We start from the raw sequence: 18,018 nt of genomic DNA, 5'->3' as shown, positions 1-18,018 counted from the left end.
GTTTTTTTTTTATTTCCAGTTGTGGCCTATGTGTGTTCAACGTGCAAAGAAATATGGTTAAGACCAAGGAAGGACTTTTAGACGGAAAGTTTCAGTATAAAACTCTGCCGGATTACTCTTCAACATTAGAGTTGAAGAGTAACAGTAACATTAAACACAAGAAACAGCAACATTAAAATCATGAACTCAAATGTCATTGTTTAAAAAAACAAAAAAAACAATGACTGTAACAGTGCGTAAATCAGACCTTTCTGTAACGCTAACGTTAATAAGCTTAAACGAAAATAACGAAATAATTCTGTAGCGGAGTATTTTTTGTACACAGTGCCGCGAACTGTCAATCACTCCTGTGCGCGTGCATCACTGTCCTCCTCAGCAGCAACTTGCGCTCTCTTCATCAAGCTTTAAAACAAAAAGGGGACAAAAAGATCATATTGTCTTTGTGCATAAGCTATAGATTAATTAGATAAATGAATATCTAAATTTGTGCCTTGCCGTCTACGGTATTTTTTTAGAACTTTGAAAAAAGATGCTGCAGCCAATGAGCAGCCAGCGGGGGCTGCAGGACGACTCAACCTCCGCAGACAGTTTTTAATGTTTATCAGACAATAAATACTCAAGATTTTGCTTTAGTATAACTCACAACGAGTTTCACACACCTTCTCCGGCCACGTTGAGTTGTTGACACTTAACAGTGGGAAAAGCGACACATGCGCTATTCACTTGTATAACTTAAGGGTGAATGGGTAATGTAGTTTCTGCTCTGGGTGGGATGAATTAGGAAGCTTGCATTGTGAAGGGCGATCTGAAAATCGGCAGTGCAGGTAAAAGATTAAAACCTCTATTAAAACAGATGTCCAAATGAGCGTACCGGTACGCTACAAGCACGTTCTGGGCGCACGGAGAGGTGGCGGTAAGCTCAAGAGCTATATTTGGAAGTGGCGGTACTGAGTACCGGTGCATACCGGCCCACTTAAAGCACTGGCAATGCTGGAATGCTGGAATTTTTTTGCAGTCCACTTAGAATTCAACATGGAAATCATTTTTGTTTTTTATTGGCATTGATTGTTTTGAAATTCAAATGGTACTTACATGCCTGTGTTTTTATTTCTGTAATAAATATGGCTTTCAAGCCAACAGTTAATTTGGAGGATATTGATGGTTTATTGCAGGTATGTTGTTTACATGAGAAAATCTGTGTTACAAGTTAAACAAAAATTCCAATAAACAATCATATTTTGAATTTAAATAGTTTCTTTGTCTTGAGTTTACATTAATTATTTACATTTTACATTTACATATGCAAAAAGTTTCAGTCTTTTAATTGCGATTAATCGCGATTAATCGCGATTCATTTTAAAAAATTGTGCGATTAATTAGTTAATTTTTTTTAATCGATTGACAGCACTAATTTAAACCAAAACCAAAGTAATGCTCAAGTTATATCAGATTTATTTTCTTTTTATTTTAATTACAAATTATTTTGAATAGTTTTAATTGACAATAACAACACTGAGCTTAATTTGACTTCATATTGATTTTAGTACTTCATCTTCAGATATTATTTCAGTTATCTGCCAAGGTTTTTTTTTATATGTATGAAATATTTGAACTGGAACAAAAATAGAATAAAAACAATAAAGACCTTAAAAAAAACACACAACAAAATTCCTAAAACTTTTAAATAAAATTAAAGTGAAAAAAATAAAAATAATAATTATAATAATATCTGGTTTCAGAAGTGGACATTCAACTGAGACGGCCTTGCTCTCAGTTGTTGAAGCTCTAAGACTGGCAAGAGCAGAATCCAAATCTTCAGTACTTATCCTGCTTGATCTGTCCGCTGCTTTTGACACGGTTAACCACCAGATCCTCCTATCAACGCTACTGGCAAAGGGCATCTCAGGAACAACACTTCAATGGTTTGAGTCTTACCTATCAGATAGGTCCTTCAAAGTATCTTGGAGAGGTGAGGTGTCCAAGTCTCAACATCTAACGACTGGGGTGCCTCAGGGCTCAGTTCTTGGACCACTTCTCTTTTCTGTCTACATGGCATCATTAGGTTCTGTCATTCAGAAACATGGCTTTTCATACCACTGCTATGCTGATGACACTCAACTCTACCTCTCATTCCATCCTGATGATCCGACGGTAGCTATTCGCATCTCAGCTTGTCTAACTGACATTTCTTCCTGGATGATGGACCATCACCTTCAACTCAACCTTGCCAAGACAGAACTGCTTGTGATTCCAGCAAACCCATCGTTTCATCACAATTTCACCATCAAGTTAGGCACATCAACCATAACTCCTTCAAAAACAGCTAGAAACCTTGGAGTTATGATTGATGTGCCTGACTTGATGGTGAAATTGTGATGAAACGATGGGTTTGCTGGAATGACTTTCTCAGACCACATTGCTAAAACTGTCCGATCCTGCAGATTTGCTTTATTCAACATCAAGAAGATCAAGCCCTTTCTTTCAGATCATGCTGCACAACTCCTTGTTCAAGCTCTTGTTCTGTCCAGGCTGGACTATTTCAATGCTTCCATCTGCAAGGCAACAAGATTAATTTTTCATGAGCTGAAAAGAATACATGTCACACCTCTGTTTATCTTTCTTATCTTTATAATCTTTTTGTATTCTATTTTCATTTCATTTCTTATACTATTATATAAAAAAGACCTCTAACACTAGCTTGCTCTATTCTTTTTCTATTCTATCTGTTTTCTTTTTATTTATTATATTATTTGAAAGCCCTTACTACATGTACTGTGTTAAGCTAACTGAGAATTGTTATAGCTCTTATAAATCATTGCTCTTTTTGTTGTTTTTGATTGCTTCCATTGTCCTCATTTGTAATTAGCTTTGGATAAAAGTGTCTACTAAATTACTCTGTAAATGTGAAAGTTTAAAAATGTTAATAAAACTAATTCGTAGACCAGTAAAAAGAACAGCAAATTTCCTAAAACTTTTAACTAAAATGTATTTAAAAATAAAATACAAATAATATAAATTAAATAAGTCAAATAATAGCTATTTAAAAATATTAATAAAACTAATTCATAGACCTGTAAAAAAACAAAAAACATTTTTTTAATTAAAATAACAAACAACAAAATTCCTAAAACTTTTAACTAAATGTAAATTTAAATTAAAATAAAAAATAATAGAAAAATAAATAAATACAATAATAGACAATTCAAAATGTTAATATTTAACTCAAACTCAAAACATTAATATTATAAACCATAACGGCATATAAATTAATCTAATGTAACAGTGACTGGAACGTCCTGAAATGCTGTCTAGGTAGGGAGCGTGTGTGGTTTTGGATAACCGTGCAAGTTTTTCTGTTGCGAAATGTGAAATATGCAACGTTCAACATTCAGAGAGCGTGTGTGGCATGCGTGTCACATGACCTCACTTCCTCATCACCTGACCCTCATACTGACACCTGACCTCACTTCCTCATCACATGACCCTCACACTGTCACATGACACATGTGATCCGCTCTCTTATCTCTTATCTTCTGCAGATATCTTCTTCAGATCTGCTTCTATAAGTATTGAACTCGAGGCTGTATGTTAGCGATTATGTTTTTAATGAACTTTTATGTTGAAAAGAACCTCAAGGCCCTTTGCACACATTATTATTAGCATTAGCATTTAATTTGTATTATTTTGGACATTTTAAATTATTACACAGCATGATTTTAAATATTTTGGGTAAGGAAGAAATATATGCATATATTGATAAATATACATTATATACTGTATATATACACTATAAAAAGATAAGAAATAATTTTAGCATCAATTATAGGATATGTAGAATAATCAAATATTGGTGGTTTTGACGATTAAATGCTGAAGACTGCAACTTTAACAACTTGCAAAATCATTGTTTTTCTGGACTATTAGAGGGAAGATGAGGGCCACTTTAGGATCTTTCTTCAGGGTCAAAGTTCACGTGGTGATAAAATGTGATTATTTGTATTTCCTTTGGTCTTTGAACTGATTTTAGTTTTGTTGGCTCAGCAGAATGTGATGTGTGACGATATATGAATTCATAATATTCAAAGAAAGACAAAGAATCAAGATGATGAAATACAGCTATTACTCTTTTCTCCTTTTTTTCAGAAGAATTTAAAAGAAATCCAAAATACTGCTATAACATTTATATCAGTGACTAACTTCAGATGTTTTTGTGGATGTCAAGAATGAGGGTATAATTACATACAGGGTAGTTAACATGTATGCTTGGATGTTTTGAGATATTTATATAGTCCAGATGTTTTTAGATACAGAACAGAACATTATTTAGTCATCTGTTTTCATCACACAGGACACATTGATCAGATTTTGCTGAATTATAGAAACCACATCCACACGAACATCAAAACTATTACAAATCACATGATTGGGACTTTCCATTGACTTCTGCTGTTTAATACTGACCTAATTTTATTTTATTTTATTTTATTCTAATAAAAAAAAAAATAATAAATCAATTGTACATTTGAATGACTTTTTTCTATTACATATTACCCGTTATATTCTGTTATCTAGAGCCAAACCCTCAAGCAATGTTATATTGTATTATAACGTTTTCTTTTTTAACATTTCCATGAAGACATCATTATATTACATAGATATGATATATTAATGAAAACATGTTTTAGTATGTTAATGAAGTTGCTTCCTCGTAATGTTTCTGATTTCATCTTGTTCTGTGGTTGTGGGACATTTGGTGAAATCTGAAACCCAATCTTTGGTTGCAAGTTTCCTGGCAAATTCTAAGGGAAAGTCTGACAAGTTACCAAAAGGCTGTAAAATATTACAAAGCAAGCTCATTATCTAATACCATTGCTAATAAACCACCATGTTAACTTTTTGCTGTTATCAATAGACTGTTCTGTCCGAGTAAAAAACCTAGCTTTAACTTATTATCTGGAACATGCGATTTATTTTTAAAGTTTAATGTTGAAAAAATAAATGGAATAATAGCTAGCTGTTTATCAATAGCTATGCTATTAGAAATAAATGGAGCGGAGGGTTAATCTTCTCTTGATTACGGATGCAGGTAATCATGCAGCATTAATTTTATTCGATTTTTCAGCAGCTTTTGACACCATTGATCACCAGATACTTTTAACTTTTAACGCAATTTGTTGTTATCCAGGGGACGGTCCTAAAATAGTTTGCCTCTTATTTGGAAAGTAGATAACTATTTTTCTGCCTCTGCACCTATTACCTGTGGGGTCCCACAAGGCTTTGTTTTGGGTCCGGTCCTGTTTTCACTGTACATGCTCCCTTTGGGAATTATCTAGTATTTCTTACCATCTGTAGGCTGATGACATTCAAGTCTACTTTCCGTTGAGATCTAATAATGTGCCATTCCTTAAGTGTCTGGAGGAAGTGAAGTTGCGGATTGCTGCAAATCTCGTTCAATTGAATGGAATGTTAGATCTTCCTTATCTTTAAATGTTTTTAAGTATCGTTTGAGATCATATTTGTACTCCGTGGCATTTTATTATATGGATGTTTTTATGGTTGTCCTGTTGTTGTTTTTGCTTTCCGTTGTAATGTAAAGCACCTTGGAACTAGTGTGTAGCCTGTTAAGGTGCTATATAAATAAATGAACGAACAAACGATCTCAGTGTTTGATTTTATTCTTAAATGACATCATTAACATATTTTAACACGAGCTGCATTCAATCATTATAATGCACGAATCATTAAAGAACAAATAGTTATCATTTCCATTTATTTTAATATAAACAGTCATTTTAATCCATACAATTGCACTGTAACACAGACGATTCACAAAACAGGAATTTGGGAGCAGAACAAATCCAGACCCAGCCTTGCAGTCTCTCACTCTCTCTCTCTCTCTCTCACTCGCTCTGTATGTGTGTGTGTGTATCTCTCTCTCTCTCTCTCTCTCTCTCTCTCTGTGTGTGTGTCGGGTGTGTCAGGAAGTCACACTTCATTCTCTCTCTGATCCTCAGACAGCAACAAACACGATGCCTGCCAAGAAAGTGTGTATCATCGGTTCAGGAAACTGGTGAGTCCCGTCTTATATCGTCTGAGAACGCTCTGCGCTGAACGCGACGCGACGCGACGCGACGTCAGACGCGCGATTGCTTTCAGTTTCACCTGCGTCTGTCTCGACTCTAGTCTCAGCACAGGTGTGTTTGTACAGAACTGTTGTGACAGCTGCTCTAATGCTCACACCACTATACCGTTTAATTGCATGTAATTTATCGCGGTATTTTCTCAGAATATCCGTGGTTTCCGCTACTGTTTTCCACATAGTAATACTATATTTACTGAAGTAAACCTGATTCTGAAGCTTCTCACAGTTTAGCATCCAGATATTGGGTCAACTATTGTGTGTTTTCCCAATGAAAATAAATATATATATGTTTTTTAGTACTTTTTTTTTTTTGAACTTATATTTAAAAAAAAAATAAAATAAAAAATTTATATATATATATATATATATATATATATATATATTATTATTAAACCATTTAAAAATTTATTTTGAAAATATGTTATAAATAATGTATGTCCATGTGTTGGTCAGGGGTTCTGCCATCGCTAAGATCATCGGGCACAATGTGAAAGCGTCGAACCGCTTCGATCCAATGGTGAAGATGTGGGTCTATGAGGAGATGATCGACGGACGCAAACTCACCGAGATCATCAACACCGAACACGAGAACGTCAAATATCTGCCCGGACACAAACTGCCCAAAAATGTGGTGTGTGTTTCTCTTTATTGTACTCTTCTACAGTGATGGGAAGAGTATGACCTCCAGCAAACACAGAATGTTCTGAAGAGTTTGAACTTTCAGTTACGTTTAATAATGTTCTCAAAACTTTACCACAGAAAAATTCATTATACACTTGTTTATGTAGCATTTGTTCTGTTGTCGTGGTAACATTCTATAAATGTTACAGAGAACATTTAAAAGTAACGTTCCCATAATGCTTGCAAAATGATGAAATTGAATGTTCTGGAATGTTCGTGTAACAAACAAGCATTTTAAACATGTTCTGAGCATTTAGAGAACATTCATAAATAACATTTTCATAGATTAATTTTGATATTTATGATAGCTGGGAGCTCGTTGATTCATGAACTAGTGAAGTCCAGAAGGTAATACCATGGTATCTTTGAGTAAATACGGATACACACAGAATAAAGTCCTGAACTTTGCACTAATCACACTCATCTACACGTTACTGCGGCAGAATTACACAACGTGGTGTAGCAGATTAATAATGACTCATATGCAAGTGAAGTGACCACTGAATAAGTGAGGCAGAGGTCATGATGGGAAGAGATACATGAGCAAATGTGCACTTGTGATTTTGAAATCATTGCACAGCAACTCAAACAGACTGTAACTAACTAGTGCTGTAGTAAGTGATGTGATGTAGCAATCATTCAGATGCTGTATTGCAAATGTCTTGATCTACCCAATGTTTTATGAAGGTACCTAAGTATGAGTCATACTATGTGGGTTGTTCCTGAAGCCAAATGGTTAATTTTATTTAAAAAAAATGACGAAAATGAATGAAAACTTAAAAAAAAAAATTCATCTTCATTCAATCTTCAAAAAAAAAAAAAAAAAAAATTCAAGAAATAAAATGAAAACAAAAATTCCAGTAACCAGTATAACAGATTATGAGATAAAAATTACAATTATGACAGAAAGATGAAATTGTGAGATATTTAAAAAATTCATAAGAATTATATAAAATCACAATGTTGATAAAAACTTGATTATAACTTGTGAAAAGTAAAAAAAATTGAGATAAAAACTCATTTATGGCATTAAAAAGAATAAAATGTAATGATTATTAGATAAAAGTATGAATGATGTGATAGAAAGTGGATTATAACAGTTGAAATTATGACAAAGTAAAAAAAAAAGAGATTAACTAATTTATAGCAATCAAAAAGAATAATTATGGGATAAAAATCTAAATGAGGGAACATGTAACATTTACAAAATGTCACAAAATAATGACACAAACTTAAAATAAATTATATAAAAAATTATGAGATGAAAAAGTTATGTGATAAAACTTAAGACTATAACAGTTGAAATCATGAGATAAAAAAAAATCTAAATTATTCTAAAAATATTAAATTATAAATTTAAACAGTGAAATTTATGGCATTGAGATAAAAATGCATAATTGTGAGATAATAAAGTCATAACTGACAAAAGGTTAAAATTCTGATATAAAAAGCTGAAACTATTAGATAAAAAGTTAACTGTAACAATAAGATAACAATTCTAAATTATAACAAAAGGACAAAATTATAAGAGATAATTATGAGATAAAGTCAGAACTATGACAAAAAGTTAGAATGTATGATTTTTGAGCGTTGTCATAACTGCACCAGAAGTGGTAGATGTAGTAATATGAGAGATATGGTTTAAGAGGTTGAGAAGCAGTGATGTAAAGCAGCTCATGATGGAGAAGCTTCCAGAGAGTCATGAATCACCTGCGTTCAGATCTGCTGTGTTTCCTCAGCTGGCTGTTCCTGATGTCACCCAAGCCACGAGCGGAGCAGACCTCCTCATCTTCGTCATTCCTCATCAGTTCATTGGGAAAATCTGTGAGCAGATGAAACCTCACGTCAAACCTGGAGCCACTGGCATCTCCCTCATTAAAGTATGAGACACTCACATCTTTTTTACACAGTCAGCGATATCTCAGTATTATCTTGTGTGCTAATAATCCTCCTGAATGTGTGTGTTCAGGGCATCGATGAGGGTCCGGATGGACTGACCCTGATCTCTGACATCATCAGGTCCAGGCTGGAGATCCAGGTCAGTGTGCTGATGGGTGCCAACATCGCCAGCGAGGTGGCTGAGGAGAAGTTCTGCGAGACCACCATCGGTGTGTGTGACATCACTTCCTGTGAGGAACCTGCAGAGCGCTCGACCTCGTGTGTTTATGACTGCGTGTGTTTCAGGAGCCACTAATGAATCCCACGGCAAGATCTTCAAAGAGCTTCTGCAGACGCCGAACTTCAGGATCACTGTGGTGAAGGAGAGCGACACGGTGGAGCTGTGCGGGGCGCTGAAGGTACAAGAGATCTTTAAACCACCTGTTATCTCCTATGGAAGATTAGGCAAATCATAACTAGGAGATAATCATGACACGATTTTTAATTATGAGATAAAAAGTCATAATAATAACAAAAAGACACAATTATGAGATAGAAATCTAAATTATGAAGAGAACTTGAAATTATGACAGAGCCAGTCAAAATTATGATAAAAAGTCAAAATTATTTATTTATTTTTGTCAGTTTGTCTCTTTTTCTATTTTATTGTATAACTATGATTTCCTGTTTTCTTATTTTTTTTTTCTTCATCTGAATTAAAGTATGGTTGCATGTTCTTATTACTATATTTACGTTATTGATACTTTCTGTTTGACCTAAGATGAACCAAATAAAAGCAAAAAGTCAAAATTATGAGTTAAACAAAAATTGAAATCATGAGATAAAAAGTTCTAATTATGAGAAAGTCAAAAATATGAGATAATAATGAGTCATAATTGTTTAAAAAAAGAAATCTAAATTCTGAGATACAAAGTCATAATTATGAAAGAAAGAGAAAAGTATGAGAAAAAAACAATTGTTATATTAAAAAAAATCATTATGAGATAAAAAGTCATAATTATGACAAAAAGACAAAATTATGAGGGGAAAATTATGACAAAACAATCTAAAGTCTGAGATAAAAACATTTAAAATAATTATGACATTGAAATTATGAGTTAAAAAGTAATAATTAAGATAATAATCAAATAATAATCAAAATCATCAGAAAAAAAGTCATAATTATGAGATAAAAATCTAATTTATGAGGGAAAGTTGTAATTATGACAGAATGAGTCATAATTATGAAATAAAAATGATGACAAAATCATGAGAAAGTCATAATTGAGCTAAAAATCCAAATTATGAGGAAAAGTTCTGAGATTAAAAATAATTTTGGCAAAAGTCAAAATTATGATATATATATATATATAATTATGCCAGAACATAAAAATTATGAGATTAAAAGCCACAATAATGAGATAATTAGAACATTTGAAATTATGACTTTAATCAATATATTACTTAAATCCAACTCAAGAGACATTTAAAGACATTATGACAAAAAGTAACATTTCAGAAATAACCTTTTATGATTATTACGAGATGAAATTTAGAAATATACAAAGTTCTTGCTGATTTACAATCTCATTATCACTTTTATGTCATAATTTTGCAAACACAGTTTACACAAGTCTTCCTGATACAAAAGTTGCTCAAGGAAGAACCGAATAAAACATGTCATAATCTGTCAGTTAATCGTGTCATGAAACGTGTGTGTGTGTGTGTGTGTGTGTGTGTGCGTCAGAACATCGTGGCGGTGGGCGCAGGTTTCTGTGACAGTCTGGGTTTCGGTGATAACACTAAAGCTGCAGTGATCCGGCTGGGGCTGATGGAGATGGTGGCCTTCTCCAAACTCTTCTGTAAGAGCGCCGTGATCTCGGACACCTTCCTGGAGAGCTGCGGCGTGGCTGACCTCATCACCACCTGCTACGGAGGACGCAACCGCCGCGTGGCCGAGGCCTTCGCCCGCTCACAGAAGGTGCGACTCGAACACTCGGACCATCACATGACCCTCGGCGTGTCAGAGACCGGTGCCAGGGATGGACCATCACCGTGCAGTTTATTATCCTGTCAAAATCACCCACAGCATTATGATTGCACGTCCTTTTTTTTTCTCTTTTTTGTGAAGATTTGTTAAAAACTATTTTATTTCCCTCTAAACTACTAGTTTTAATCAATAATTTTAATACACATGAATGCAGTTTCATGCCTCTGGCCACTAGATGGAGCAACTGAACAGTGTGTGTGCTTTGAATGTGATGTCTGTGCTGTTTCTCATCAGTCAATAGCGGAGCTGGAAGCTGAGATGTTGAACGGTCAGAAGCTCCAGGGTCCTCAGACGTCTGCAGAGGTTTACAAGATCCTCCAGAAGAAGAACATGGTGGACAAGTGAGTCCCAGAGACATCCTCCTCCTCATCAGTGTGTGTGTGTCTGACATCTGTGTGTGTGTGTGTGTGTGTGTGTGCAGGTTCCCTCTGTTCGTCTCCGTCTATCAGATCTGTTTTGAGGGCCGTCAGGTGCAGGACTTCATCAGCTGTCTTCAGAATCATCCTGAACACATGTGAGGACGGATCTGTGGATCTAACACTAACACTCGCCTGAAGTCCAGTGTGATGAGAGCATCTCTGACGCTGACAGACGCACATGTTTTATAGAGAATCGAATACTTTATAACACAATCAATAAAAGCCATGCTGCTTATTTTAATCTTTTAATCAAACGTTGAGCTTCATTTATTCTTACATCAATAAACATAAGCATAAAATAAGACTTATTGTTCTTTAGGAGCCACAAAAAACTATCTCTAATTTAAGTGTTTAAATGAAAGGCATATTTTTTTTATACAAAATAAAATAATGATTCATAATATTCAAAAATGCTAACAAATATAAAATATTACATTTATATTTATACAAATATGAACATTATAAGACAATTAACAAATAACATAAATCTGGTATGAAATAATATATTTATAAAAACATGTATGGTAACTTTTCCCTTTCTCACATAAAATTAATAGATCTCTAATTTCAGTGTTTGAATGGTTTAAAGATATATATATATATATATATATATATATAAAAATTTTAATGAGTCATTACTAGTTTTTAACAATACTTTAATGTAAAATAAGCACAGTTTCAAGCATGAAGGTTTCCCTTAATTTCATTTAATTCTAATAATCTATATATTTTAATTAAATTATATCAATGGCATATATATATATATATATATATATATATATATATATATATATATATATATATATATATATATATATATAAAACACAAAATTCCTTATGAGTCACATAAAACATCAATCTCTAATTTCGGTGTGACAATTAAGATGTAACACGTTTATGATTTTTAAATTTTCATGATTTAATAAAGTGTTTTATTTTTATAGTTTTTTATAAAAGCAGTATTACTTTTAATTGTGCATTTTAATATTTAACTTATTTTTGGTGTTCTCTTTTTTGCTAAATAAAAAATACAACGGATCTCTAATTTCAATGTTTAAATTAATTATATTAACATTAAAAAAAAATTTTTTATTGAGAATTCTCTTCCCCCTAATTTCTAAATTAAAGCAGTATCAACTTTATTTCCAATGAGATCAATCACAGTTCACATCTTAAACGAACGTTCTTTGCTTTTGTGAGTTTGAGAAACTAAAGACGTCTCCAGTGTCTCAGACAGGAAGCTCAGGTGCGGGCGATGAGATGGTGGGGTAAATGGAAAAGCTGGATATCCCACACATGTTTTTATTTCGTGCCATGCGGATGAAGCCGTTTTCACCCCACGCCGTTCCCCAGCTGAAACACAGTTATAATATTATAATTTTAAAATAACCTTTTAAAACCTGACAAGTCTTAACTGTCCCATTGTATTTTTTAAGAATTGAAAACCAACCTGTTTTTCACCAGCCAGTAGTCTTGTCCATTTTCTGAGCCGTATCCCACAACTAGAACCGCATGATTGATCAGCAAAGAGCTGCACTTCGGATCGCTGTAGATTCCTGAACACACACATGTATCATTTGAGGGGGCCGATGGCAGACAGACAGGTGTGTGTGATGTATTTTATTTGTCTCACCACTTCTGTATTTGTGGAAGGAAGCAAGTTTGGCGTTGATACCGACGGACACGGGTCCAATGTTAGCAACGGCATACTGCAGCGCCGCCTCATTGTGACGTGGAAGAATCCGGAAACCTGAGCAATATCCAGCTCTTCCCGTCACAGAGTATCGACACGTACCCTGCTGCAAACGTCACCACAACATCACAACATTACAACAACATCACCAAAACAACACAACATCACAAAGACATAACAACATCACTACAACATCACTACGGCACAGCAATGTCACTAAAACGCCACATCACAACAACATCACTACACCACAACGTCACTATAACACACCAAAGTTGCCACAACAAAGTAACAATAAATGTCACAACATCATTACAACACCACGGCGTCAAAACTACAATGTCACAACAATGTCACTATAAACGTCACAACAAAGTTGCCACAACACCACAACAAAGTAAACATCACAACACATCACATCATCACTAAAACACCACTACAATGTCACAACAACCCCACTACAACACCACAACAATGTAACTATAAACGTCACGTCACTACAACACCGTTGCGTTACTACAATGTCACAAGAACACCACCAAAACACAACAAAATCACTGTCACAACAACATCACTATAAAAGTCACGTCACTACAACACCACTGCGCAACTACAATGTCACAACAACGCCACCACAACACCACAACAAAGTCACCATAAATGTCACAACGTTTCCCAACAAAGTCACTATAAACGTCACATCACTACATCACCACTACGTGACTACAATGTCACAACAATGTCACTATGTCACAACAACACCACAACAAAGTCACTATAAATGTCACAACAACGTTTATTTCAATTTTTGTTATGTTTTATTTGTTTTGTTATGACACTTTTATGGTTTAATTATTTTTTACTAAGTGTTTTTCATTGTTTTTATTTTGAAGGTATTTAAAAAATATATTTTTTATGATTTATTTTCATTTTTATTTAAAATTTAATTTTACATTATGGTTTGATTCATTTTTGGTAATTATTTTTGTAACAGTTCGTAGGTCGGGAAGAAGGAGGCAGGAACCGGCGAACATTTAAACAAAACTTTAATAATAAATAAACACAAAAAAGCATGACAGCTCCTCACAGACCACTGCCACACACAAACAGCTTAGTTCTGATCAGGTTTCATCAAGAGCTGTGCTGTGGTGTAGAGTCAGTGTTCTGCAGTACCTTGTGTTCATACGGGTAGAAGGTGTTGGAGTCGATGCCGTGGTTCTGGATGACGTAGAGAAAGGCTCGGCTCAGATATCCTCCTCTGCAGCCGCGGTTCCCCAGACTCACACTGCAGTCCATCAGGTTCTGCGGACTCAAGGGGACCAGAGAACCGGTTCTCCTCTTCATCTGACCCTCCAGAGCACCGACGGCACTGAACGCCCAGCACGAGCCACACGGGCCCTGAAACCACACACACACACACACACACACACACACGCACAGCCACACACACACACACACACACACACACACACACACACACACACATATACATATACATGCACACACACACACACACAGACACACACACAAACACACATACATATACAAATATGTCAGTTATAACAAAAATAATAATTGAATAATACTCAAATTGAAGAGCTCTCACTGGAGCACCTGGTTCTGGACGGGGCTGACCATCCCGTGCTCCGTCCAGTCGACCCGCGGAGGAAGAGGATGCTGTGATGGAGGAGGGAACGTCATGTTGACCCCGAGAACATCTTCCTCCAGTAAACCATTCCACTGATTGACCTCATCTGCAGTCTAAACACACACACACACACACACACACAACGCAGTTCATCTCACCTTTGAGACATAAGAAAATATGTAATGTAATGCTGTAGTGTAAAAATATAAGACACAGTATTGTAACATGACACAAAAATTAAAATGAAATGAAATTAAATTAAATTAAATTAAATTAAATGTGAAATTATGCATTTAGCAGACACTTTTATCCAAAGTGACTTACAGTGCATTCAGGCTATCAGTTTTTACCTATCATTAATTAAATTATTTTATAAAGCACAAACTCACTTAATTTTGTAAATGTATCTTGATTTTTGTTAATTAACTGTAAAATTATAATTATTTTAATAAATAATAAATAAGTTTTAATAAGTGTTATTTTGAAATAAAGAATTTTACTATTATATTTGTACATCTTATTAGTATTTTATAATTGCATACTTTGTATTTTAATTAGTATTTTTAGGATTTAATAAATTGAAGTAATTTTTTTTTCAATATTTGTTTTAATTCGACATTTTAGTATTTAATTAAAAATACCTTTCAGCCAAAATGATCATTTCTGCCAATGTGAGATTAGTCACTCCTTATATATATATATATAATATATTTTAACCTTTGTAAGTCTCCTTAAATGGGGACATAACGAAATTTCAGAAAACTGCTTCCTAAATTCACATTTAAATAATATATTTCAAATCAGCAACAAAATCTAACTCTACTATAGCTCTATATTTCAGGATTTGTAATTAACTGTTTCTATGGTAACTGGCGCCTCTATCAGCAGTGCAGTGACAGGATTGGCTCATTCATGTAGGAGGCGGGACTTCCTTTGGCCATATTTGGCCATGTGTTATCTCCTCATGTCTGTATGCAGGCTGTGGTGATGATTGTGTGTGTGTTAAAGCACCATGTCGCTGAGCTGGTTCAGTCCCAGTGTGTACGAGTGCAGACCGACGGCCGTCTCCTCGTTATGTTTCATGATATCCAGAAGATTCTGCTCCCAGACGCCTCTCCTGTGACGCTCCTCTCTCTAGAACACACACACACACAACACTGTCTCAATCTGGCTTTATGCAACTTCTAACGAGTTCCCGGTTGCTCAGAACTGAAGACAGGATTTCACATATTTTACCAAGAGACACTACGGACAACACGTACAGTTTAATTCCTTTCTCTGTTCTGATGGGGTTTGTCTTTTTTGTAAACACGGATATCTGAAATGATCAGCATTTGTTGTCTTCAAACGTTTCTCCTGATCTCTGAACTCAAGGTGTTTAGCTGTTAAAGAGAAGGACTTAAAGATGCATAAGAAAAAAAAACATAACCGTATTAAAAAATGAATCTTAAAAGAGAGATAAAACCACGTAACAACCAAGTGAGCTGTGGTTGGTCGCTTCACCTGTCAGTCAGACGCTCTCTTCCTGTCTAAGTGGGCGGGCTTTACCGGACCAATCACAGTCCTGCGCGCTTGTGTTCTGTGTAATCATTTCACCGCACACTTGAGCTGATTGTGTCTGCTTCAGGAGCAATCCTCAGCGCTTATGGGTTTAAATGATCATGTTTTAATGAGAAATATGAGCTGACACGAGCGTCACAAACCCCTCTCTGCTGATCTCAGTTCAGTGGGTCAAACAGCAAACAGACCGACCCATAGAGAGAGATTAATCATGTGTGTGTGTGTGTGTGTGTGTGTACTCACTGAGTTTCTGTAGGCCTTGTTGTGTTGAGATTTCCAGGCCATCCACTGATCATCAGACAGACTGATCTCAGAACAGACCAGCGACACACACAGCAGAACCCTGATCACCAGCATACCTACACACACACACACACACACACACACACACACACACACACACACATGCACACACACACACACACACAGAGAGAGACACACACACACACATGCACACACACACACGCACACACACACACACAGAGAGAGAGACACACACACACACACACACACGCACACACACACAGAGAGAGACACACACACACACACACAGAGAGAGAGAGAGAGAGAGACACACACACACACACACACACATGCACACACACACACACACACACACACACAGAGAGACACACACGCACACACACACGCACACACACACAGACACAGACATAGACACACAGTGAGAGACACACACACACACACACACACACACACAGTGAGAGAGACACACACACACACACACACAAACTTATTTTGGTTTTACCATCTTAAGAATCAATTTACATAGGTTTTTTTTATGTAGATTGCTTTTATTTCAAAATGGTATAATTGTTAAATGCATATTTTTACAATGTGAAGTCTGTGTAGTCTAATTATTGTTCATATTTTGTATTTTTTTACTCAGACATTTTTATGATTGAATTGATTTTAGTACATTTGTTTTACTATATTTACTTTAAAAAAAAAAGCAAATTCATTGTATCACTTGACTGTTTCTTGCTATTTTTGAGTGTAAATAGATTTTTTGTAAAGTGTACTAATTAAACAAAAATAAATAATACTCATATACGATATGATATTTTGAGTCTATAATACTCCGCAAGAAACAGTAAGTTACTCATACTGAATAAAACATGCTACACTGTAAGAAATAAATGTGTGGTTGCCGGAATTTACCCTGTAAAAAATACTGTAGAAACATTTTACGGTTTTAACTTAAATTTACTGTGAAATACCGTAATTCCATTAACTGATACAATGTAAATATACGCACTTATGAAGTACTGAAATCTGTTTTGTACCGTTGTAATACACTGATAACCACCAAATGCATTCTCTGGGAATATTCACCTCCAAGAACGATATACGAATACACATCTTCACCGTGTATAGTAGGGGAATTTACCGTAAACCATTTAACAGATTTTTATTTTACAGTCTTTTACCATTAAATTCACAATCATTTTTTACAGTGATACAGTTACTTTAATTTTATTTCCAAATTAAAAATCTCTTTATTTAGAGTGTACTACGGTATGTACAGTCAGAAAGGAACTATAACAGATCGCACATCTGATGTAAGATGTTTTTCTTCATCTGCAATACATTCCTACACCATTAGATGCTTAAAAGACTTTAGTAATATAGAGTGTCAGAGGTTTGTACAGTGAGCAAGTGTTCTGATAGATGGTGAATACAGTATGAAGCAGAAGATTTCAGATCTTACCTGCTTCTGTGATGATGATGATGATGATGATGATGAGACAGACACGCTTCTGTCGTCCTTCAGCCCTGCCTTGACTTTACCAGTATCTGAAAGAGGAAGTTTCTGTCTCTCTCTCTCTCTCTCTCTCTCTCTCTCTCTTGTTTCCAGTGTGATTGTCATCATGTCTCATCAGAGGAGTTGTGTGCTCATGTTGTCTGTGTGTGTTCACTCGTTCTGAT

The 18,018-nt window shown here is 35.0% G+C and overlaps 2 protein-coding genes across 3 annotated transcripts; one reads left to right on the top strand and one right to left on the bottom strand.

Annotated features, from left to right (window-relative positions):
- The first annotated feature begins 5,912 nt into the window (after window positions 1-5,912).
- On the top strand, window positions 5,913-11,419 carry LOC113062486 (glycerol-3-phosphate dehydrogenase [NAD(+)], cytoplasmic-like). Of its 2 annotated transcripts, none has more exons than XM_026232376.1 (8): window positions 5,913-6,070; window positions 6,596-6,773; window positions 8,563-8,703; window positions 8,793-8,931; window positions 9,008-9,120; window positions 10,449-10,682; window positions 10,986-11,092; window positions 11,173-11,419. In XM_026232376.1, exons 1-8 carry the CDS (start codon window positions 6,030-6,032, stop codon window positions 11,267-11,269), a joined length of 1,050 nt encoding a protein of 349 aa, XP_026088161.1. In that variant the 5' UTR covers window positions 5,913-6,029; the 3' UTR covers window positions 11,270-11,419. The 2 variants fall into 2 exon arrangements, with proteins under 2 accessions (XP_026088161.1, XP_026088162.1); XM_026232377.1 differs by lacking the exon at window positions 5,913-6,070 and adding an exon at window positions 6,071-6,194.
- Window positions 11,420-12,170: 751 nt separating this feature from the next.
- Window positions 12,171-18,018, bottom strand: LOC113062485 (cathepsin L1-like). The gene is made up of 8 exons (XM_026232375.1): window positions 17,801-18,018; window positions 16,315-16,430; window positions 15,523-15,645; window positions 14,478-14,624; window positions 14,037-14,261; window positions 12,804-12,969; window positions 12,621-12,726; window positions 12,171-12,523 (listed from the first exon to the last, which is right to left on the bottom strand). Exons 2-8 carry the CDS (start codon window positions 16,426-16,428, stop codon window positions 12,400-12,402), a joined length of 1,005 nt encoding a protein of 334 aa, XP_026088160.1. The 5' UTR covers window positions 16,429-16,430; window positions 17,801-18,018; the 3' UTR covers window positions 12,171-12,399.

Source organism: Carassius auratus, chromosome 44, assembly GCF_003368295.1.
Source record: "Carassius auratus strain Wakin chromosome 44, ASM336829v1, whole genome shotgun sequence".
Taxonomy (NCBI): Eukaryota; Metazoa; Chordata; class Actinopteri; order Cypriniformes; family Cyprinidae; genus Carassius; species Carassius auratus.
The sequence above is the reverse complement of the archived record's forward strand: the minus strand, read 5'-3'. Positions and strand labels throughout refer to the sequence as shown.

Excerpts from the sequence above, each read along its gene's own strand:
- LOC113062486 (XM_026232376.1), top strand. The coding sequence starts at position 6,030 with ATGCCTGCCAAGAAAGTGTGTATCATCGGTTCAGGAAACTG. Across the intron at positions 8,932-9,007 it reads GTTCTGCGAGACCACCATCG|GAGCCACTAATGAATCCCAC; the intron begins GTGTGTGTGACA and ends CGTGTGTTTCAG. Across the intron at positions 11,093-11,172 it reads AAGAAGAACATGGTGGACAA|GTTCCCTCTGTTCGTCTCCG; the intron begins GTGAGTCCCAGA and ends GTGTGTGTGCAG.
- LOC113062485 (XM_026232375.1), bottom strand. The coding sequence starts at position 16,428 with ATGCTGGTGATCAGGGTTCTGCTGTGTGTGTCGCTGGTCTGTTCTGAG. Across the intron at positions 14,625-15,522 it reads TGAACCAGCTCAGCGACATG|ACTGCAGATGAGGTCAATCA; the intron begins GTGCTTTAACAC and ends GTGTGTGTTTAG. Across the intron at positions 12,524-12,620 it reads TACTGGCTGGTGAAAAACAG|CTGGGGAACGGCGTGGGGTG; the intron begins GTTGGTTTTCAA and ends ACTGTGTTTCAG.